The 22,562-nt window shown below is 34.8% G+C and overlaps 6 protein-coding genes across 8 annotated transcripts in view; 2 read left to right on the top strand and 4 right to left on the bottom strand.

Annotated features, from left to right (window-relative positions):
* LOC116027866 (magnesium transporter MRS2-4-like) overlaps positions 1-2,534 on the bottom strand; it is a 12,898-nt gene extending 10,364 nt beyond the window's left edge. Inside the window, exon 1 of the transcript XR_004100018.1 lies at positions 2,429-2,534. The gene's annotated coding sequence lies outside the window, so the exon portion shown is untranslated. The remainder of the gene's footprint in view (positions 1-2,428) is intronic.
* LOC116027221 (sterol 3-beta-glucosyltransferase UGT80B1) overlaps positions 1-22,562 on the bottom strand; it is a 713,221-nt gene that overhangs the window by 588,625 nt on the left and 102,034 nt on the right. The window lies entirely within an intron of this gene.
* LOC116027469 (caffeic acid 3-O-methyltransferase-like) lies at positions 27-2,358 on the top strand. The gene is made up of 4 exons (XM_031269123.1): positions 27-514; positions 1,117-1,427; positions 1,754-1,818; positions 1,942-2,358. Exons 1-4 carry the CDS (start codon positions 108-110, stop codon positions 2,236-2,238), a joined length of 1,080 nt encoding a protein of 359 aa, XP_031124983.1. The 5' UTR covers positions 27-107; the 3' UTR covers positions 2,239-2,358.
* Positions 5,316-8,169, top strand: LOC116027475 (caffeic acid 3-O-methyltransferase-like). Its single transcript, XM_031269134.1, has 4 exons — positions 5,316-5,831; positions 6,875-7,185; positions 7,575-7,639; positions 7,757-8,169. Exons 1-4 carry the CDS (start codon positions 5,428-5,430, stop codon positions 8,051-8,053), a joined length of 1,077 nt encoding a protein of 358 aa, XP_031124994.1. The 5' UTR covers positions 5,316-5,427; the 3' UTR covers positions 8,054-8,169.
* LOC116027134 (cleavage and polyadenylation specificity factor subunit 3-I) lies at positions 7,467-11,937 on the bottom strand. 2 transcript variants are annotated; one of them, XM_031268577.1, is made up of 7 exons: positions 11,798-11,937; positions 11,473-11,667; positions 11,283-11,380; positions 10,641-10,686; positions 10,410-10,559; positions 8,370-10,016; positions 7,467-7,614 (listed from the first exon to the last, which is right to left on the bottom strand). In XM_031268577.1, the coding sequence occupies exons 2-6, from the start codon at positions 11,623-11,625 to the stop codon at positions 8,376-8,378; spliced, it is 2,088 nt and encodes a 695-aa protein (XP_031124437.1). In that variant the 5' UTR covers positions 11,626-11,667; positions 11,798-11,937; the 3' UTR covers positions 7,467-7,614; positions 8,370-8,375. The 2 variants fall into 2 exon arrangements, with proteins under 2 accessions (XP_031124437.1, XP_031124429.1); XM_031268569.1 differs by having other exon boundaries at positions 7,489-8,015.
* Positions 17,266-22,562, bottom strand: part of LOC116027901 (phospholipase D delta-like) — an 8,543-nt gene continuing 3,246 nt past the window's right edge. Inside the window, exons 3-11 of the mRNA XM_031269673.1 lie at positions 22,290-22,406; positions 21,924-22,118; positions 21,362-21,634; positions 21,204-21,272; positions 20,954-21,101; positions 18,840-18,988; positions 18,488-18,658; positions 18,049-18,246; positions 17,266-17,850 (exon numbers count right to left, since the gene is read on the bottom strand). Coding sequence (XP_031125533.1) covers positions 17,557-17,850; positions 18,049-18,246; positions 18,488-18,658; positions 18,840-18,988; positions 20,954-21,101; positions 21,204-21,272; positions 21,362-21,634; positions 21,924-22,118; positions 22,290-22,406 — 1,614 coding nt within the window. The 3' untranslated portion in view covers positions 17,266-17,556. The remainder of the gene's footprint in view (positions 17,851-18,048; positions 18,247-18,487; positions 18,659-18,839; positions 18,989-20,953; positions 21,102-21,203; positions 21,273-21,361; positions 21,635-21,923; positions 22,119-22,289; positions 22,407-22,562) is intronic.

The following is a 22,562-nucleotide window of genomic DNA, read 5'->3' as shown; positions in this document are numbered from 1 at the left end:
CCCCCCACCCCACCCCAAAACCCACTGCAACATCCTACAAAACACTCCCCATTTCCAGAGCTCAATACCCAAATCTCTAAGAACCAGAAAGCACAGAAAGATCAAAGATGGGTTCATCATCAATGGAAGAAATGGCCAAACTTCCAAGTGAAGAAGAAGTGGGATTCCTAAGAGCCATGGGGCTGTCAAGTGGGATAGCAGTGATGATGGTTTCAAAAGCTGCCATTGAACTCGGGGTGTTTGAGATCATTGCAAAGGCTGGTGAAGGAGCAAAGCTTTCTGCTAAACAAATTGCAGACTGTCTTCCCACACACAACCCTAATGCATCAGTCATGCTGGACAGGATGCTTAAGTTTCTTGCTAACCAGTCCATTCTCAAGTGCACACTCACAGAGGATCATCACTGTTCATATAGTTTAACACCAATCAGCAAGAACTTTGTCCCTAATGAAGATGGGGTGTCCCTTTCTGCCATGGTACAGCTGCTTGCTGACAAAGTGTTTGTTAATTCCTGGTATGAACTTTTCTCTGATCTTCCTTCTATTGTTTGAGATTTTGTGAACTAGTATTTTTCACCTTTTTTTAGAGACGAGGAAAACCGATAACCACTACCCGAGAGTGCGCATTGGGTAAACCTGCCTTGTGATAAGGAAATAAATCAACAACCAAGAAGGCAAATAAGCCTCCTACTGGGAATCAAACTTGTATACTAAGACAACAACGTGATCAACTTGGCCAAGGTTGTTCCCGATTTTTTCACTTTTGGTCTAATGACTTTTATGGCATTTTTCATAGTTCTCAACTACTATTTTTTTTCACTATTAGACTATTTCCAATCTTCCAATACATAAGCTTGCAATCTTGCATATGGTCATGTTAATCCATATCATACCCTCGAATTGTGGCAACGAGTTTCACTCGTCACCCCAAAAAAAACTATTTTAGGAAAGATAAGACTAAAACTTCATAATTAGACTAGTCAACTATTTTACAAATACTTTGGCAGGAAGATTAAATCATTAAAGTAGAAAGCTACACTTACTAGGAAAGGTAATGTGAACTCACATTGTGGCTTTGATTTACTCATTTAACATACACAAGTGAGTTTGTGTGAAGGTATGCATTAAAAGATGCAGTGCTTGAGGGAGGAGTCCCATTCAATAGGACCCATGGAATGCATGCATTTGAATACCCTGGCAAAGACAGTAGATTCAATGAGGTATTCAACAGAGCAATGCATGACCATAGTGCAATTGCAATGAAGAGAGTTTTGGAATGCTACAAAGGTTTTGAGGGAGCCAAAGAAGTGGTAGATGTGGGTGGTGGTTATGGTTCAACACTGTCCTGCATTATCTCCAAGTACCCTAACATCAAGGGAATCAACTTTGATTTGCCCCATGTCATCAAAGAGGCTCCTGCTATTCCAGGTATGTACCCTAAACTTGAATTGTTTCTATTTCTAAACTCTTAGTACTACAGGGTTTCTGCATATACTTATTATTAGTGATGGTCATAGGGCGGGGAATATGCACTCTAGTCCTTGACGCCACACTTGAGGGATATATTTTCCCCATCCCTACAACTAGGGGATAGAGCGGAGATTCCCCGTCCCAGCAAAAGTTCAAAAGGGATGGGATTTCTTGTTCCCAATATATTATTTTATATATAATTAAAAAGGTAAAACATGAAATAAATTTAAAAAAATTTAAGAGTTAAAATACTAACACAAAGATAATGTCTTACCTATTGTTAGGTGTGGAGCATATTCCAGGAGATATGTTTGAGAGTGTTCCCTGTGGAGAGATTATATTCATGAAGGTTAGTGCTCATTGCTCAGTAAAATATACCATTAGTGTAAAGACAGCCTGCGAAAGAAGAAGAAAATGATGGTATCTTTGTTATACACAAGATGTAAGCAAATTGTTCTGAAAACTGCTGCAGTGGATTCTACACGATTGGGATGATGAACATTGCCTGAAGCTGCTGAAGAACTGTTGGAAAGCTTTGCCAGAATCTGGTAAGGTGGTGTTAGTAGAAGCTATACTGCCAGAACATCCTGAGAAAGATGTCGGGTATGGTTGTCCATTTTACGCTGACGTACTCATGATGACAATGAATCCTGGAGGGAAGGAGAGAACACAGAGACAATTTGAAGCCCTGGCAAAAGAGGCAGGATTTGCTGCTCTGAAAGTCATATGCGCTGTGAATACTGAATGGGTTATTGAATTGTACAAGTAGCTAAGTATGTTTGCATAAAAGACTTTCAGACAAAGGAAAATTGTTATTGTTCCTCCTAATAAATTCCAAACAGTTGCAATAGCAGTTAAATAACATTGAGTATAATTTTTAAGTTGTTCATCTCTTGGTTCATATTGATGTTAATTTTTAACATATCCTGTGTCTAAATGTCTAATCACAGCAAAGGCACCTGAATATGGGATAGTAATTCTCTGAGTGACATTTGCAGTTGAAAGCTGCAAGAAGATGTCGAAATCTTCAGGTGCCAACAGGATCTGGTATGTGAAGCCTTTTTTCACGTGTTAAAGGTTCCTCGTGCTAACACTCATGGCAAGTTCATCAAGAACAGGGTAACCATCTCTCTCAAGTTCTGCCACACTATTATTGAATCATAAACTACCACACAACACCAAACCAACATATATATATGTGGTAGTTTATGATTAAATAATAGCTTGGGGAGGTGGACTTGGGTTGTGCTGGGAAAGTGGCATTTAAAAAATGCGGTGGCAAGGATTTATGGTTTGGTGTTGTGTAGTAGTTTATGATTAAATAATAGCTTGGAGAGGTGGACTTGGATTATGCTGGGAAAGTGGTATTTAAAAATGCGGTGGCAAGGAAAGTTCTGTTCTAGTTTATGATTAAATAATATCGGGTTGGTGCTGGGAAAGTGAAGCACAAAGGTATTTAAAAATGCGGTGGCAAGGAAAGTTCTATTCTAGTTTATGATTAAATAATAGCGGGTTGGTGCTACATGCCATTTGAGCACAAGATGCTTGACAATTATTAAAGATAGTTATTAACACTATAAATATTAACAATTACCTTTACTTACATCGTTAAACTTTTGTTAAGATATATATTTTTGAATCAAAAGTAGGGAGAGACCTTGAAAGAGACAACAAAACTAACTAACCATCCATCCATCATATAGCATGTGGGATGCCGCACTTATCTTCCATTAATATATAATAAATACTACTCCATACTATAGTGCTAATTTAAAATAAATGACTACGTAGGTGGAAAAAAAATTTCATACTTTACCAAGTCTTATATCTAAGAGTCACAAATTCAATTCTTGTCAATATCATCTTAGTCGAGCATTTTGTGTTAACCTTTTCTAATGACATATGTGATTTACAGACTATTATACTAGGGAAAAGAAAAAATAGATGGCAAATTCAAAATAGAGCGTGTTACTTAATATTTCTTTTATAGTGCTTAGTTAGGTGGTTCTTGGTTGTTGGAGCTTTAAATAATAATAATAATAATAATAATAATAGTTAATTTCAAAATGGTCGATTGACTATTGACATTTTTTCAATTTTTATAATCGATTTTTAATTTGACCATAAATGGCTAATTGGCTATCGATGTTGTTCTAAATTTGATCATCTAGTTGAATATCCGTTTAGTAAGAATTAAATTTAGAGGTAATAATGTAAAAATTAGCTTGTTGTTGAGATGGGTAATTGAATTCATTTTTTTTTTTGAAAAACCAAACATAAACTTTCATTCAACTTTCACAACCACGGTCCAACAAACCAATTGAAAAACATCAAGGAATAAAATCAAAATACTCAAACAAAATACTACTCGGATTATAAAAGGAATACTTTGCTAAATAGTGTGCTGGCATGTTGAACTCTCGATAGACGAAGTCGAAAGAGGCCGACTCAAAAGAACGAAGAAGAAGGACGATCTCTTGAACCAAACTACCGAAAGGAGAAAGATCAGCCATGGGTAATTGAATTCATAAACTTAATAAGTTGAATTCATCATTAGTGGGAATGTGAATGAACCAAAATTTTACATTATTACCATTAAATTTATAGTTTACTAAATGGATATTTAACTGAAGAATCAAATTTGGAGATAAAAATTGATAAATATCAATAATCAAGGAATTATTTATAGTCTAATTGAAAGTCGTGAATAATAAAAATTGATAAATGTCTGTGAATTAATTTGAACAGTTCATTTAGAATAAGTAATAACAATAAAATAAGGAAAAGAACATATCAATTTCATAAATATACAAACTTTGAAAGTTTATAATATTTATGAAATCAACTCTATTCTCTTTTTGCCGAAGGCCTTGTGGTTTAGTAGCATCCGGTATCCTAATTTGTACTCCCACATGGATGATGAGAGTGGGTTCGAACCTCAATAGAGACAATTATTAACTCTTTGTGCTTCAGTATATTGAGAAAGTAGCAATGACCAATTTTCCCGTATTTTCTAACCGTTAGACCTATCAAAATTAAATCGATGACTAGCATTTATTAGCATGTATCCACAATTCAAGGGGGGTGAGGGGTGGATGTAGGATGTCAAACATGTATCATGTAGGGGTGAGGGGTGGATGTAGGATGTCAAACATGTATCATGTATGCCTTAACAGTTTTCCCGTATTTTCTAACCGTTAGATCTATCAAAATTAAATCGATGACTAGCATTTATTAGCATGTATCCACAATTCAAGGGGGGTGAGGGGTGGATGTAGGATGTCAAACATGTATCATGTATGCCTTAACAGTTTTCCCGTATTTTCTAACCGTTAGATCTATCAAAATTAAATCGATGACTAGCATTTATTAGCATGTATCCACAATTCGAGGGGGATGGGGGGTGGATGTAGAATGTCAAACATGTATCATGTATGCCTTAATTCAGAGAAAGCAAGCGGAATATTAAGCCAATTTTGTTCATTTGGGTTGGCGGGAAGTCTAATTACAGTTGTTATGCTGGACCAACTTGCAAGTTGAACTCAGATCCATGTTCACAATTTTAGATCTCTATAACAAAATTATGAATATAAAGTTCAAAAATTGTGAATATTGACTAAAATTTTGTATATTGAAATCTAAAATTGTGAACATTAGAGCTTTAAAATTGTGAACATGGACCTAAGTTCACCTTGCGCAAGGTGGACCCGGATCCATAGCATAATTTGCCCAAAACGTTAACGTGGACAATTCAATCAATGCAAGGAAAATAAAAAAAAATAGAAGTTTTCAACTAATCTCCCTCTATGGCACAACATTAAAATGTGACTAAAACTCTGACCTTAGGGAAAAGCATCAAAGCACCCACCAACCCACTACATCATCCTATAAAATTCTCCCCATTTCCAGAGCTCAATACCCAAATCTCTGAGAACCAGAAAGCACAGAAAGATCAAAGATGGGCTCATCATCAATGGAAGAAATGGCCATACCTCAAAGTGAAGAAGACGGGTTCTTGAGAGCCATAGGGCTGCCAAGTGGGATAGCAGCGATTATGGTTTCGAAAGCTGCCATTGAACTCGGGGTGTTTGAGATCATTGCAAAGGCTGGTGAAGGAGCAAAGCTTTCTGCTAAACAAATTGCAGACTGTCTTCCCACACACAACCCTAATGCACCAGTCATGCTGGACAGGATGCTTAAGTTCCTTGCCAACCAGTCCATTCTCAAGTGCACACTCACAGAGGATAATCAGTGTTCATACAATTTAACACCAATCAGCAAGAACTTTGTCCCTAATGAAGATGGGGTGTCCCTTTCTGCCTTGGTACAATTGGGCACTGACAAAGTGTTTGTTAATTCCTGGTATGAACTTTTCTCCTGATCTTCCTTTAGTTGTTTGAGATTTTGTGAACTATGGAGTACTTTTTTTCACCTATTCTATAGGTGACGAGGGAAACACACAGCCACTACCTATGAGTGTGCATTGGATAAACACGCTTTGTGGTCCTAACCGGTAAAAGACCACAAGAAAATAAACCAACATAGGTTGCTAATCTTGTGGTTACCAAGTCACCAACCTAACTAATTTGGCTAGGGTTACCTCGATTTTTTTTCACTTTTGTCTTTTGTCTTTTATGACATTTTTCATAGTTCTCAACAACCCAATACATTAGCTTGTAATCTCGCATAAGGTCAGGTTTATCCAATTCACACCATCAATTTCAGCCGTCACCTAAAAAACCTTTAAAAAAACTATTTTAGGAAAGATAAGCCTAAAACTTCATAATTAGACTAGTCAACTATGTTACAAATCATTTGGCAGGTAGCACTAGGAAAGGTAATGTGAACTCACATGGCAGCTTTGACTTATATCTCAAGTGGGAATAGGGTGGAGCCTCATCCTTCTTTTTTTAACAATAATGCAACTTCCATTACTGTAAAACATCGAAGCTAACCTTAGCTTTTGTGAAAAGCTGGCTTAACTAAAAAATTAAATATCTGGGAACCTAAAAATGACATTTTTTCCTTTTTGAAATCAAATTCAGCTGATAATTAATTTATATTTTGAAAATCTAAAATTTTGAATGAACCAAATAATAATTCACATCAAGTCCAATTCTGGTGAAATTATTTTGGATTAGTTTGGTATATCAAAATATATCAAAATAATCATATAACTTGAACCAAACAAAGTTATATAACATTATCATGCTCATGTTACCTAGGTAATGTTAGGTAACTTGAAGTAAATGCACCCTAAAGGTATATGTGCCTAGGATTGGAGGATTGGATCTACTATACCTCTATAATTCAAAGACTAAAAATGTCATTTTTCTGGCATAGAATCATCGTGCCAATGGTTCTTGTTTTACTCACTTAACATACACAAGTGAGTTTGTGTGAAGGTATGCATTAAAAGATGCAGTACTGGAGGGAGGAGTCCCATTCAATAGGACCCATGGAATGCATGCATTTGAATACCCTGGCAAAGACAGTAGATTCAATGAGGTATTCAACAGAGCAATGCATGACCATAGTGCAATTGCGATGAAGAGAGTAGTGGAATGCTACAAAGGTTTTGAGGGAGTCAAAGAAGTGGTAGATGTGGGTGGTGGATTTGGTTCAACACTGTCATGCATTATCTCCAAGTACCCTAACATCAAGGGCATCAACTTTGATTTGCCACATGTCATCAAAGAGGCTCCTGCTATTCCAGGTATGTACCCTAAAACTTGAATTGTTCATATTTGTAATATATTCCAAATTGCTTAGTACTACAGGGTTTCTGCATATACTTATCATTAGGGATGGTCATAGGGCAGGGAATATGCACTCTAGTCCTTGGCCCCACATTTGAGGGATATATTTTCCACATCCCTACATCTAGGGGATAGGCCGCGGATAGGGTGGAGATTCCCCATCCCTGCAAAGGTTCACTAGGGATGGGATTTCCTGTTCCCAACATGTTATATTATATGTAATTAAAAAGGTAAAGCATAAACATGTACTCCGTAATAAATTTAAATTGAACAATTTAAGAGTTAAAATACTAAATGTTAACAAGTTCAACATACTAACACAAAGAAATGCCTTACTTATTGTTAGGTGTGGAGCATATTCCAGGAGATATGTTTGAGAGTGTTCCCTGTGGAGAGATTATATTCATGAAGGTTAGTGCTCATTTCTCAGTAAATTATACTAGTGTAAAGACAACTTGCGGAAAAAGAAGAAAATGATGGTATCTTTGTTATACACAAGATCTAAGCAAATTGTTCTGAAAACTGCAGTGGATACTACACGATTGGGATGATGAGCATTGCCTGAAGCTGCTGAAGAACTGTTGGAAAGCTTTGCCAGAATCTGGTAAGGTGGTGTTAGTAGAAAGTATTCTGCCGGAACATCCTGAGAAAGATGTCGAGTATGGTAGTGCATTTTACGCTGACGTACTAATGATGACAATGAATCCCGGAGGGAAGGAGAGAACACACAGAGAATTTGAAGCCCTGGCAAAAGAGGCAGGATTTTCTGCTCTGAAAGCCGTATGCGCTGTGAATGCTGAATGGGTTATTGAATTGTACAAGTAGCTATGCTGTTTGCATAAAAGAATTTGAGACAAAGGAAAAGTGTTTTTGTTCCTCCTAATAAATTCCAAACAGTTGCAATAACAGTTAAATTACATACATAATTTTTATGTTGTTCATCTCTTGGTTCATTTGAATGTTGATTGAATAGAGCATCAAAAAAAGACTTGCGTGCATTTTAGCATATTGTATTAAATTACTCCGTACAAATAATCTAGATTTTGCATGTCATGCAAAATATTATGCCTAAATATGGATTACAGGATGTGATTCAGCATATGAATATATGATAATGAATCAATGCACAATAGAAAATTACCTTAATCTAAGGTGCTGAGAGAGGGATGGGCTTCACAGCACTTGTGATTCGCCTAAATGCTGTTTTAACTCGTTCCTTGAGGCCATCGTTTTCACTTTCAACATCGCCAGTCTGTTTGTCAAGTTCTGCTATGTTCCCATCGACATTTATAACAATTTTGCCATTCTCCCCAAGTTTTACATCACCAAACAAAGAGACCAACAGTGTGTGAATAATTTTCTCTGTTTTCTTTGCATCTTCCTCCTCATTTACTACAGGTTCTGATTCCACAACCAACTTAGGCATTTCTCTGTTTGCATTTAAAACCAATGCTACAACAGAGTCTGAGACCATATCACTAATAGGATCAGCTGCCCAATGCACAGAAAGGTGATTCTCTGACTCCTGTTTAACTAGAACTCTATCATGAACCCGTAGTGTTGGAACACCAGAATCCTCATCTGTTGAAGACTCAACACTCTCATAAACTTGTTTGATCCGGTGTCTAATCACAGCAAAGGCACCTGAATATGGGATAGTAATTCTCTGAGTGACATTTGCAGTTGAAAGCTGAGAGAAGATGTGGAGATCTTCAGGTGCCAGGATCTGGTATGTGAAGCCTTTTTTAACAAGTAAACCACTGACAGTTTCACCAACTTCAGGGGTCTTTTCTGCCAGTTTTCCAATAGTTTTTGCCATTTTCTCAGAGCTGAAGTACATTTCCACAGATTGGCAGTTTTTTGGAGTAATAATTTTGGTGTTCTGATCAGCAAATAGGGTGGTAAGCTTCTGCTTGAGCCTTCCCATTTCATTAGCTTCTCCATGAACCAGAATTATGTTAGGTGGCATTAGCTCTTTCAAGAATGTACTTGTCTGAGCATAGTCTGCATGAGCTGAGAATGAAATATAATGAACCTGCATGTGCAGAGGAGCAGTCAAGCCATTTGTAAGTGTGACCTCTTTTGGTTCATTGATAATTGTCTTCGCAAGTGTCCCTTCAACCACATATCCAGGAATAACACAGGCATTTCTCTTATCAGAGCACCATTTGTCAAACAGCTGCCTTGACAACCCACTCTGAAGACTACCTGGACTTGCCATCACCACACATGGTCCTGTATCCTGAAAATTTTCAATACTGTTCAGAGGAGAGATGTGTTTGAAATCGAAGGGGTTTGAGCTGACAAACTGATTGCGGATCCTCTCATTCATGGAATTTATATAGGTTTGATAAACAGCCATACATCTTTTTGCAAGTGGTGAAGCATAATATATGGGGATCTTATGGAGCTCTGGATGGCTTGACCAATACTCATCCAGTATAAGGAGAAGTTCTTGAGCACGACCCAGCGCAAAAGCAGGGATTAGAACACGACCACCTTGAGTAATAGTGTTGTGTATGACTTCAGTAAAGCGCTTCTCTCGTATGTGTCGGGGTTGATGTTGTTGAACACCATATGTTGATTCGATAATGCAAATGTCTGGAGAAAACTGTGGGAGCTCTGCAGCACGAAGATGTCGGTCTTCTTCACGAGAATAGTCTCCAGTGTAAAGAACTCGAACACCGGCAATGCTGACCATAAACATGGCAGCACCAAGAACATGACCAGCAGTATAGCACCAGAAGCGGATACCATTAACTTCCATTGTCTGGTGGAAGTCAATAACCTGCAGAACATGGATTTCACACATATCAGGTGTAAAGCAAGGACAACTAAGCTGTATATGCATTTTCATAAAAGTGTTCGAGATAGCCTTATTGAGCACTGGGAAAAAGGATACACCACAGATGCAATACAAAATTTATGAACCACCAGCAGAGAGGTGTATCCTTATTCCTTTTCTGGCATTTATCATTACATCTTGTTGGCAATTATGACATGTATATGCGCACAAATGTTTCACCTTACAGATCAGAAGTAGTAACTAAACCAGTACTATGCAAATATAGGCATATAGCAACCTTATTTAACTGATAATATTTTTAAAGAATATTATTTATTGCCCAAGAGTAAGTAATAAGTAGGGTGAAGATAAAGCATTCAGTGCTGGAATACATACCTCAATTTTGTCCATGGATTTATTGATGTCTTTTTCATCAAATAGCATATCTTCAACAGAGACCTTGCTTACTTTAACATAATCCGATAATAACAATTTATAAATCGCCTTTGTTGCATGGGTCATGAAAACTCGTCCTTTGAATGTGGTCTGATAAACAAAAGCTGGAATTAGATTATTAGTGGAGATAAATAAGTGGTAAATTGTAATATTAAAAATCAACCAACAAACCTTTTCTAGAAAATATGGGAGGGAAGCAGCATGATCCAAGTGAAAACTGCAAAGAGGAAAAATCCGAGCATAGAGGGTTAAACTAACAACCCATGCAAAAATAAATGTTCATTCCTAAAATCAGGAACCACCACTAGAAACATCAAAATACATGGTCAACTAGCCAACTAGGGAGCAAGGTAAGAGTTGAGGCATTTGATGTCATTAAATCAAGTCCAAGAATTGAAGAAGTAGAAAATTGATTACATTATGAGAAAGATTTCTTCAATTCTTTACACAAGAAAAAAGAAGGCTTCTAGCATATAAAGTTTCAGACATATAGATCAACCAGAATACCATCGTACTTCATTTAATTCTGTTGTTGAGACATTAAAATGGGGCTTGATATATTGAGAATACTATTGCATGTTAACTCTAAAAAATATCCCTTAAAGAACAAGATATACTAAATAAACTATTCCCCTCCCAAATCCAACATCCTCTACAATTTGATAAAAGAAATAACAAAGAAACCATAAATCACAAAATTTAAGCAAACACTAAATCACTAGATGCTACTAAACAATACCACTAAAACACAGTGCAACAACAAATCAATGATAATACTGGCATGCCATGTAAAAGAAAGAATAGAGAATGTACTGGGTAATTAGAAGAACATCAATAGTTGAAGGATCAATTTCATCAAAGTATGGCAAAGCAGCCATGCCAGAGTAAGCTGGATGAATCCCACAGTCAAACTGCCAAAAAGCACAGAAGATTTACAAATGAGCAGCAGAATCAAAAGATTAACCAGTTGTCAGAGGAATAAAAAGAGAACACTGTGCTTTACCAAAACTGTTTTCCCTTTGTAAGACATGTAAACACACGATCGCCCCACTTCACTCCCAGCCCCTAAAGGAGTAATGATAAGCCGGTCTGCTTCTCTTGTTATTGCTGAATTAGGTCTCTTTGACATTGATTGTGGCTGTCCAGTAGATGCCATTTCTTCACGTCCTCAAAAACCACAGTAATTATGATGAATTTCCTGTCCCCAACAGAAAAAACGAAGAAGTTATACTAACTCTAATCCCCTCATAAACACAAACAGAGAGTACAGGATTACAGCACGACAATGGCATCCCTTCACCCAATGAAAAACGGCAGTGATGATTTACCTTTGGACGAAATCGTAAGGATATCGAGCTGGAACCTTTCCCCGATTTGGTGATGGAAGGAGCTTACCTACAGTGCGCGATAAGCCTGAAGAGAGAGAGAGGGGGGGAGTGAGAGTATAAACCCTAGCCTAGAAATGTTTCCCGCATTTGTTAATTTCGGTCTCTTGATAATTAGTTTGAACTTTTGAAGGAACCCATGTAATAATAAATAAATAAATAATTAATTAATTAATTAATATAATTCATATTTAATTCTAAACTTTCAAATTAATCCTGTTATTTTGACTTTCAACTAGTGTTTTACCCGTGCTATGCACGGAAAAAGTTTTGTTATTATGAATATAAATAAAAATAAATTTTAAAAATATAAATATATTAAAATGTACAATATAATAATATAGTTGAATTTTCATATATTTGGTCAAGTATCTTTTATCATAGTATACAAAATTAAAATTTTGTATGATTAATATAATCTCTAATCATGTACATATTTATATAAATTTATAGTGAAAAATTTACATAATTAAATTGAATTATTCCTAATCTTATTTCATATATACTATAATTCTAACAATATGAATATTATACTTAGAAATTAAAAAAATGTAAATTTTAAATTTTGTATATGTGATGTTAAACTCTAATCAGACGCATTTTCTTGTATGATTGTGTAATACAGTGTTATACAAATAATATTTATTAATATGTATATATCAAAATTCTATAATATAATTTATGTAATTATAATTTATATTGATATATTATAATTAAATTTAGAAATTAAAAAATAACATTTTAATTTTGTATGATTAATATAATGCATAAGTATATGTATGTATGCATTTTTAAAAATATAAATATTTATGAATACACATTTTGTTAATTTAATAACTTTATTTTTAATTATATTTTATATTTTATTAATTATAATTAAGAAAATTACATTTACAAATTAAAAGAATTTAATTTTTTAAACTTTATATGGATTAATGTAGTCCCTAACTATATTATATATTTAGACAAATTTTAAATATTTTTGAATTTTTAATTAAGAGTATGAGTTTAGACATATTTTAAAATAATTTTTTAATAAGTAATCATTGTAGTAATTAACGTGTATAATTATGCCATTAATCACAATTCTATAAAAAAAATGTGTATATATTTTTATATTGTACAAAATACTATAAATATAATATATGTCTACATAAATGGATAAAAAGATAAATTGATAATTTTTTTTATTATATAGATATTGATAAATATCATACAATTTTTTTCCTTGCATGAAAAAACATTCTTATTTAAAAGTTTTACATTGATATTTGAGTTTTGTTTCAAATTCTACTTTTGTGATATTTTAATCTTTGAGTATCACTTGTGTGAGATCGTCTCACGGATCTCAATTTGTAAGACGGTTTAGATCTTTGATTAACGGATCAAATATTTGATTAATGGGTCGGATCTTTGACATCGTTAATTAAATATCCAACCCGTCTCATACATTCAGACCATGAGACGACATTCAAGTTTTTGCCTTAAAACTTTTGTTTGTTATCATAAATGGCAAATTATACTGTGCACCACGGTGCACAGAGCAATGTACACCACGTACCTAAACGACGTCGTTTTGAGCATTGTAAACTAATCGTTCATTTTTTTTTGGAAATCACGTTTTCCGTTTCAGGCGGTCTCTGTATTTATGTTAATATTCTGTGTATTCCAGGTAATCATTCTGTGTATTATAAACAACCGTTCTGTGTATTCTAGACAACCGTTATGTATATTCATGTTAGTAACACATGTTGTGATGTGTTTGTGCATTCGAATGTTTAGGAGGATGAGTTATGTGTATTTTGTGTAAATATTCTGTGTATTCATGTTATTAACACATGTTGTGATGTGTTTGTGCATTCGAATGTTAGGAGGATGAGTCCTGTGTATTTTGTGTCAATATTCTGTGTATTCTGGGCAAACATTTTGTGTATTATAGGCAAACATTCTGTGTATTTTATATAATGATTATGTGTATTATAGATAATGAATTCACTGGAGTCATTCGCGTCCGCGTCCACTAACATCAGTGTATTTTGTGTCAATATTCTGTGTATTCTGGGCAAACATTATGTGTATTCTAGGCAAACGTTCTGTGTATTATAGATAATGATTATGTGTATTATAGATAATGAATTCCCTGAGTCATTCGCATCCGCGTTCACTAACACCGAAACGACGTCGTTTTACGTACGTGGTGCACATTGCTATGTGCACCGTGGTGCAGGGTATAACGATTGATCATAAATAGTAATAGATGTCTTGAAACTATTTAGTTTTGTTTCTAAATATTTTCCAACCCATAAATGTAGTGCAATCAAAACATCTTTAGATCATCATTTAAATAATAGGTCCACAATAGGCTTTGTGGTTCAATATTTATAGATCTATGATGTGTTTTTAACTAATTTATTGAAATTTTATTTCTTTTAGTTCTATTATCTCTTATTCTTCTTCATTTTAAATTGATAGATCTCGAGATGATGCATCATTATTAAATATGTGAATTTCAATTAATTTAATAACATTATATTTAAATGTGAGACATTTGCCCAATAACATTATTTTTTTTTCAAATCCGCAAATGTAAGTTAGTTCAACTAATTCATTTTTATGTTAGTTTTTATTTAGTTATGTTATTAACGTAATTTTTTTTTGGCTCATAATATTTAAATAATAACTATTATTTTAGATTTGTAAATTTTTATAATTTATGGTATTTTATAAAATTTGTGTACATCATTTGTAATACAAAACTATGCAATAATACTTATATTTGTTATTAGTAGAATGTTAAAATCATAATAATGATATATTTTAGTTTTCACATTTTTAAACTTTGAAAACCAACATCATTTATGTAGGAAGAAATTTATATATAGTAGTAATAATATTGTAGTTATTTTTAAAAGTTAGATGAAGTAAACAAGTTGACATGCAACAATTTTTTTTGGGTGAACTTTGACATGCAACAATGATTCAATATGTACATATGTATTATAGTTATTATTTTCTCTTTGTAGCAATATATATTAATCAAATTAAATTATATTAATTTTAGCAATTTTAATTAAAATTCAAAAAATAAAATAAATGAAATTAAAAATATCTATAATACAAAAATACTAAATTGAATAGAAGATTTCAATTTTATCTTATTATAATAAATTAATTTTGACATATTTGCCAATGACCTTGTGGTCTAGTGGCATCCGGTAGTGGCATTTGGTTGCACCTCATGTTGGAGGGGGCAGGTTTGAGCCTTAGTGGAGGCAATGTTGACTTTTTGTGCTTCATTAGGTTGAGAAAGTAGTTTATGAACAGATACTACATAACCGAGTCAGTAGTACTCAAAAAAAAATTTTGACATATCTATTTTGATTTGAGTTAATACCCATTATAGTCATCGACTATAGTGATTTTACTCAATTTAATCCTAAATGACTTTTTGTACTCAGTTTAGTCATCGATTTTGATGATTTTACTCAATTTAGTCCTTTGTTAAAAATTCTGTTAGTGAACGGTTAGAAATATGGTCTTAATGGTAATTTCTCATCCTTCATCCCATTTGTGATGATTCCTTCTTCTTCCCCTTATTAAGATTCACGCAGAAATGCAAAATTTCGTACCAAATCAAACTTCAACGCTAAATAAATAAATACAGAGTAAATAAATATTTGGGTACGAAGATTTACATTTCTGCTTGGATCTTAATAGGGGGAAGAAGAAGGAATCATCCCAAATGGGATGAAGGATGAGAAATTACCATTAAGACCTTATTTCTAACCATTTACTAACAGAATTTTTAACAAAGGACTAAATTGAGTAAAAATCATCCAAGTCGAGGACTAAATTGAGTACAAAAAGTCATTTAGGACTAAATTGAGAAAAACCACTATAGTCGAGGACTATATTGGGTATTAACTCATTTTGATTTAGATTTTTTTTTAAATTTTAATAGAATATATATTTTTTCTTTTTTATAAATTCTATTACCATTAAATTACCATATTATTCTAATAAGATAAAATTGAAAGCTTCTATTCAATTTAGTATTTTTTTTATTATAGATATTTTTAATTTCATTTGTTTTATTTTTTTAAATTTTAATTAAAAATTATTAAAATTAAAATAATAATTTGATTCGAATATGTATGTATGTATGTATGTATGTATGTATGTATGTGTGTACACACACACACACACGCATTACTTTAACTGAAATAATTTTTTAATCTTTCTATGCACATATTGAGAAACTTTGTTACAAAGTAAAAAATAAAATATATCAAGTACAATCTCATTACTATTTGGTATATTTTTGTCTTCATATATATATATATGTGTGTGTGTGTGCGCGCGTGTGTGTGTGCGTGCGTGCGTGCGTGCATGCGCGCGCGTGCGTGTGTGTGTATTTATTTATTTATTGCTAAAAAGATAACGAAAATAATAACTATAATACATATATACATATTGAATCATCTTTAATGACTTTAAAAAGAATAGAGATCTATATATATAGCAATATAATTATGGAAAATAGAATTACAAATAACAATGAGATTTATTTTTGTTTTATTTTACACCAAAGCTTAATTTTATGCGCATGAAAAGTTTGAAAAAGAATTATTTCAATTGTCGTAGGTAATTAAGTTGATTTAATATAATTTTATGTTAATTTAATACATTAAAATAAAAATATCAATATAGGTGTATGATATTATTATATGTTACAGAATGTCCCTCAGAGTTCTACATATGATATTATTATATGTATGAATTCAGATTAAAGCATTGGATTTTATTTGTATCTTATTTAAGACTAATATTTTATTTTATTTTTTGAAAATTATTTAAGACTAATATGTTTGTATAGTAAATTTAAAATATTGTATATAACATTTGTATTAAGATAAAATTACCTCAATTTTGTTATAACACCGTTAGTTTTATATTAAATTTATTTTTTATATACTTAAACTCTTTTTGCCTTTACCTTTTTTCACTCGAACAAGAAGCTATTTTTTTGGGGGTTATACACCCAGTTCAATTAACTGGTAAGCTCATTCGTCAATAACTCAACAAATAGAAAAACAAAATGTCATAGTCAGCTGAACAATATCAACTGAATGACTCGATAAAAATATCAATCTAGGCAACTAGCATAGACAAAGTTATAATTCTTTGATTGGAATAATCAAAACACTTTATTTGACATAACAAGTTACACGAAAATAGGATATGACGATGGAGGATTGTGAGCAGCTCAACAATACCAACCAAATGACTTGATAGGACTATCAATTTAGGCAACTAGCATGAACAAAGTTATGATTCTTTGATTGGAGTAGTCAAAACACCTAAAATAACATTCTACACAAAAATAGGAAGTGACAGTAGAGAAAAAGACGTGACGAGTATAAAATTTTTGCAAATATTACAAACCATACCACAACAACAATACAACATATACACAACATTAAACAATGAGAAAACTAGGTAGAAAACATTCCTTTGTACTAACAAACAATGGCATTCCATCTATGCTGTCAAAAATGTTAATTGGGGTTCTCCAAACTCAAAAGCCATTCAAATCCTAAAATAAAAAATGATCATATCAGAGCTGCTTGAAATACCCTTTCTCTCTGAGCAATTCTGCAGATCATCATCCCTTACAGTTTGCTGCGTATCTGGTGTGCACGCTATGTGGTTAGAGCGTCGGGGAGATTGGTGGACGACCCGAGAATGCTGCCCCCAACGTCGGGGAAGCATTCAAAGCCAGGCAGACACGTGACCTCCCCGGCACTGCTTACCTGAACCGGATACTGCATCAGGTGGCCTCTCATTTCATGGTAGTTGTTTGCCACAAACGCTTTCCAGTTGTACCTAGCGATCTCGTTCACACGCCTCACGCACTTTATGCTGTTCGGCTTCTGGAAACACGGCTCCAGCTCCCCGAGATGTTCAGCCCAGAGGGACATTCTGTAACCGTAAACCTGCAATCACGAAATGCAGCAATGTTATTACCTAGGATTCTTGCAGGTCTCAGGCATGTGTTCGCATAGCTTCAAGGGTTTTTGTCCTAGAAAAGTTTTCGTTTTATAACATCAGACGAAAGCAATCACTGTATCCACAGTTATTACCACCTCGTTAATGCATCGAATAGAAAAAGACGCGAGAAAGAAATTTCAGACCTGGCCTTGTGCAAGGCTTTGCTTATTCGCCCACGTGTTATGTGGTTGATAAGCTCCCATCGCGATTTCTGTGTCCCTGGAACCACTCAGGGATCTCTGGTTGATATTTGCAGAACCCATTAGGATATATTCGTCGTCAACTATCATGCCTTTGGAATGAACATAGATCATAAATCTGCGGAACTTTTGAGCTAATTTCTGCATAAAAAAGGGGTAGAAAGGAAGGCGGATTTCACTATTTCAGGCATAACTCACAACTCACAAACATGTTCAGTGTTCCAATGTCTGTCAAACCAAATGGCGTTGAAACTTGAAAAGTTTAAAAGGGCACACTAAAGCGTTCGTTTCAGTTGGCAAACAATAACTATCTGAGCTCGGTGTAACTACTGCTAATATATATTTAGCAGAACTATTTGTATATAGTATAGAGCTTGTTTACCAGTGCGCGGCCCTGTGGAGGTGTACTCGGTTCGCTGTGACTTCCCGAATCTGCAGCTTCTCGCTTCCCGAGGCAATAGAAGTTCAAGTAGTCCTGAGGATGGCGTTCAGAGAGGCCTGCATTCTCAAGAGCCCGTGCCACAACTTTATACATCATGGACATTGTTTGGTACTGTCCAAAAAGCGAGTTTTCTCAATGTTCGATACAAAAGAAGAATACAATGCAAACACGACGATCATACCTTTCTAAGCGAACTATACAAACGAAAACGAAGCACAAAAAAGTAGCAGAATCACTAAAGAGAAAAATCAGAACGCGAGATACAGTGTATAAATGAGGAGCTGGATTATACCTGCCAAAAGAGAATTTCCTGGACAGCAGAACTGGTAGTGACGCCTTCGGGCCACATTGGAATCACAATATACACCGCAAAATCTTCATATGCTGCTATTTTACTCGCAATATTCATAGCTAGTTCCATAGGCACAAGGTTGTTTGCACCTGCAAAACAAAAGCAAGTTTAACCTTGAAATGTCATAATCCACGAATAGATATTCACCGTAGACATATATAGTTTTTCATGTCATCATTCTAAGGTAAACAGTGAAGGAATAGCGAGAATCCCTTTGATATATGCTAAATTTAGCGACACAACCCACAATGAGAAAGCCGAGTTTTGAAACTGTTTACCTGCATATCTGTGCGAAGACCAATTATATGAAGAGCCAATAAAATACTGATTCTCGATGTAAACAAAGTGCTGGGCGAATCTTATTGCATTCACATACGCAGTGTGTATGCTTCTGTCTATCCGCAAAGCCTTCCCGCAAACAAGATTCTGCAATAAAAATTAAAAACAGAACTATCCTAATCTCGTCCTCATTTTGGCCAGCGAGAAATGTCTAAAACTAATCACTACATACAAATCTCTTAATTCTACCTTAGCCTCAGCTTCCTTAACATCCTTTGGAAATCCTTTTACAGATCCAGAATCAATTGATCGAAACACCTGACAAGAACCTTAAACAGTAATTAACTGATTCAAAGAATTTGTTTATTGGAACAGAATTGAAGTAATAGAACTAAAATGCTTGGAACCTGCACGTGCCACGTCTCTGGATCTTCATCACTGGTAACACGAACACTATCATCGCCATCAGGACCCACAGAAGGAAGCTTAAAGTGTGGAATTAGTTTCAAATTAAGCAAAGAATCTTCACTCCGATGCCTGACCTTTTTTATGTTTAAATATATGCGCCTAGAGGATTTTTTGTATCGCTGTTCAAAGTTAGTTAGTACATCAAATGCGGCAGGACCATCAATTCTACAGTGTAAATCATGCCACGGTTGTCTCGGGCCAGACGAACAATCCTGTACATTTCACAGAGAACAATTACGTTAAGACAGCAATAATTGTGTGCCTAATCAGCAGCAAGACAAAATTCGTTAGTACATCCAAACATAATGCAATGGCGCACTCAACTGGACTATAATGCACATGAGCCAAACCACACTAAAAGAATGAATCCAATCAATTAGCTAGTTTAACCCATGACCTTATAAACTCATATGTTTCTCTTATTTTTCAATGTAGAACACTTAACACACTTAAAGAGACCTTCAAATTTTGATAGTCCAAGAGGTGAATGGAAATACTCACTGAAAATGTAGGATTGTGAATATCCTTTTCAAAGATAGTGTCAAGATCAGTTAAAATCCGATGCTCAGGGGTGTCATATCGTCCATCACATAAATCCAGGCCACCGATAAAGGCTGTAAGTTTTCTACAATTTCCAGCAGCTGCTGTGTCAAGAATAACACACTTCTGATGGTGTGTAAAAAGGTTTCCAACAACCTGTGGCAAAACGGTGATTGCTTCAATAAAAATGAAAATATAGGAAGACATTCTCAAAAATCACCAGGCATGCCCTTGGCTTGATCTCTTCTTGGAACAATGAAATGAAATCTCAAACTGCAATTTGACAATCTAAGTTTTTCCATACTCATATAGTGCAAAGTCGCCCACCTTTTGTTTGAAAATGCTGAGTTTATTGCTGGGAGAACGAGGACAAAGCACACAATTAACACTAGAGTGCTTGAAAAACTTCCTAGTTTCTTCGTCGTGGGTTTGCATGACTCCTTCCTGCAATTAAGGTCACGATTCAATCTAAAGAACATCATAAAACATGGTTATCCATTTTGCATATTAAAAAATACAGACCCAAATATGCCTTTTCACAGGTTAAGTCAGGAAAAAGAAGTTAGGTTGTTAGGATCAAGCACCCCCCCCCCCCCCCCCCNCTTGAAATGTCATAATCCACGAATAGATATTCACCGTAGACATATATAGTTTTTCATGTCATCATTCTAAGGTAAACAGTGAAGGAATAGCGAGAATCCCTTTGATATATGCTAAATTTAGCGACACAACCCACAATGAGAAAGCCGAGTTTTGAAACTGTTTACCTGCATATCTGTGCGAAGACCAATTATATGAAGAGCCAATAAAATACTGATTCTCGATGTAAACAAAGTGCTGGGCGAATCTTATTGCATTCACATACGCAGTGTGTATGCTTCTGTCTATCCGCAAAGCCTTCCCGCAAACAAGATTCTGCAATAAAAATTAAAAACAGAACTATCCTAATCTCGTCCTCATTTTGGCCAGCGAGAAATGTCTAAAACTAATCACTACATACAAATCTCTTAATTCTACCTTAGCCTCAGCTTCCTTAACATCCTTTGGAAATCCTTTTACAGATCCAGAATCAATTGATCGAAACACCTGACAAGAACCTTAAACAGTAATTAACTGATTCAAAGAATTTGTTTATTGGAACAGAATTGAAGTAATAGAACTAAAATGCTTGGAACCTGCACGTGCCACGTCTCTGGATCTTCATCACTGGTAACACGAACACTATCATCGCCATCAGGACCCACAGAAGGAAGCTTAAAGTGTGGAATTAGTTTCAAATTAAGCAAAGAATCTTCACTCCGATGCCTGACCTTTTTTATGTTTAAATATATGCGCCTAGAGGATTTTTTGTATCGCTGTTCAAAGTTAGTTAGTACATCAAATGCGGCAGGACCATCAATTCTACAGTGTAAATCATGCCACGGTTGTCTCGGGCCAGACGAACAATCCTGTACATTTCACAGAGAACAATTACGTTAAGACAGCAATAATTGTGTGCCTAATCAGCAGCAAGACAAAATTCGTTAGTACATCCAAACATAATGCAATGGCGCACTCAACTGGACTATAATGCACATGAGCCAAACCACACTAAAAGAATGAATCCAATCAATTAGCTAGTTTAACCCATGACCTTATAAACTCATATGTTTCTCTTATTTTTCAATGTAGAACACTTAACACACTTAAAGAGACCTTCAAATTTTGATAGTCCAAGAGGTGAATGGAAATACTCACTGAAAATGTAGGATTGTGAATATCCTTTTCAAAGATAGTGTCAAGATCAGTTAAAATCCGATGCTCAGGGGTGTCATATCGTCCATCACATAAATCCAGGCCACCGATAAAGGCTGTAAGTTTTCTACAATTTCCAGCAGCTGCTGTGTCAAGAATAACACACTTCTGATGGTGTGTAAAAAGGTTTCCAACAACCTGTGGCAAAACGGTGATTGCTTCAATAAAAATGAAAATATAGGAAGACATTCTCAAAAATCACCAGGCATGCCCTTGGCTTGATCTCTTCTTGGAACAATGAAATGAAATCTCAAACTGCAATTTGACAATCTAAGTTTTTCCATACTCATATAGTGCAAAGTCGCCCACCTTTTGTTTGAAAATGCTGAGTTTATTGCTGGGAGAACGAGGACAAAGCACACAATTAACACTAGAGTGCTTGAAAAACTTCCTAGTTTCTTCGTCGTGGGTTTGCATGACTCCTTCCTGCAATTAAGGTCACGATTCAATCTAAAGAACATCATAAAACATGGTTATCCATTTTGCATATTAAAAAATACAGACCCAAATATGCCTTTTCACAGGTTAAGTCAGGAAAAAGAAGTTAGGTTGTTAGGATCAAGCACCCCCCCCCCCCCCCCC

Source organism: Ipomoea triloba, chromosome 1 (genome assembly GCF_003576645.1).
Source record: "Ipomoea triloba cultivar NCNSP0323 chromosome 1, ASM357664v1".
NCBI lineage: Eukaryota > Viridiplantae > Streptophyta > Magnoliopsida > Solanales > Convolvulaceae > Ipomoea > Ipomoea triloba.
Note: the sequence above shows the minus strand (reverse complement) of the source record. Positions and strands in the feature narration are given on the sequence as shown.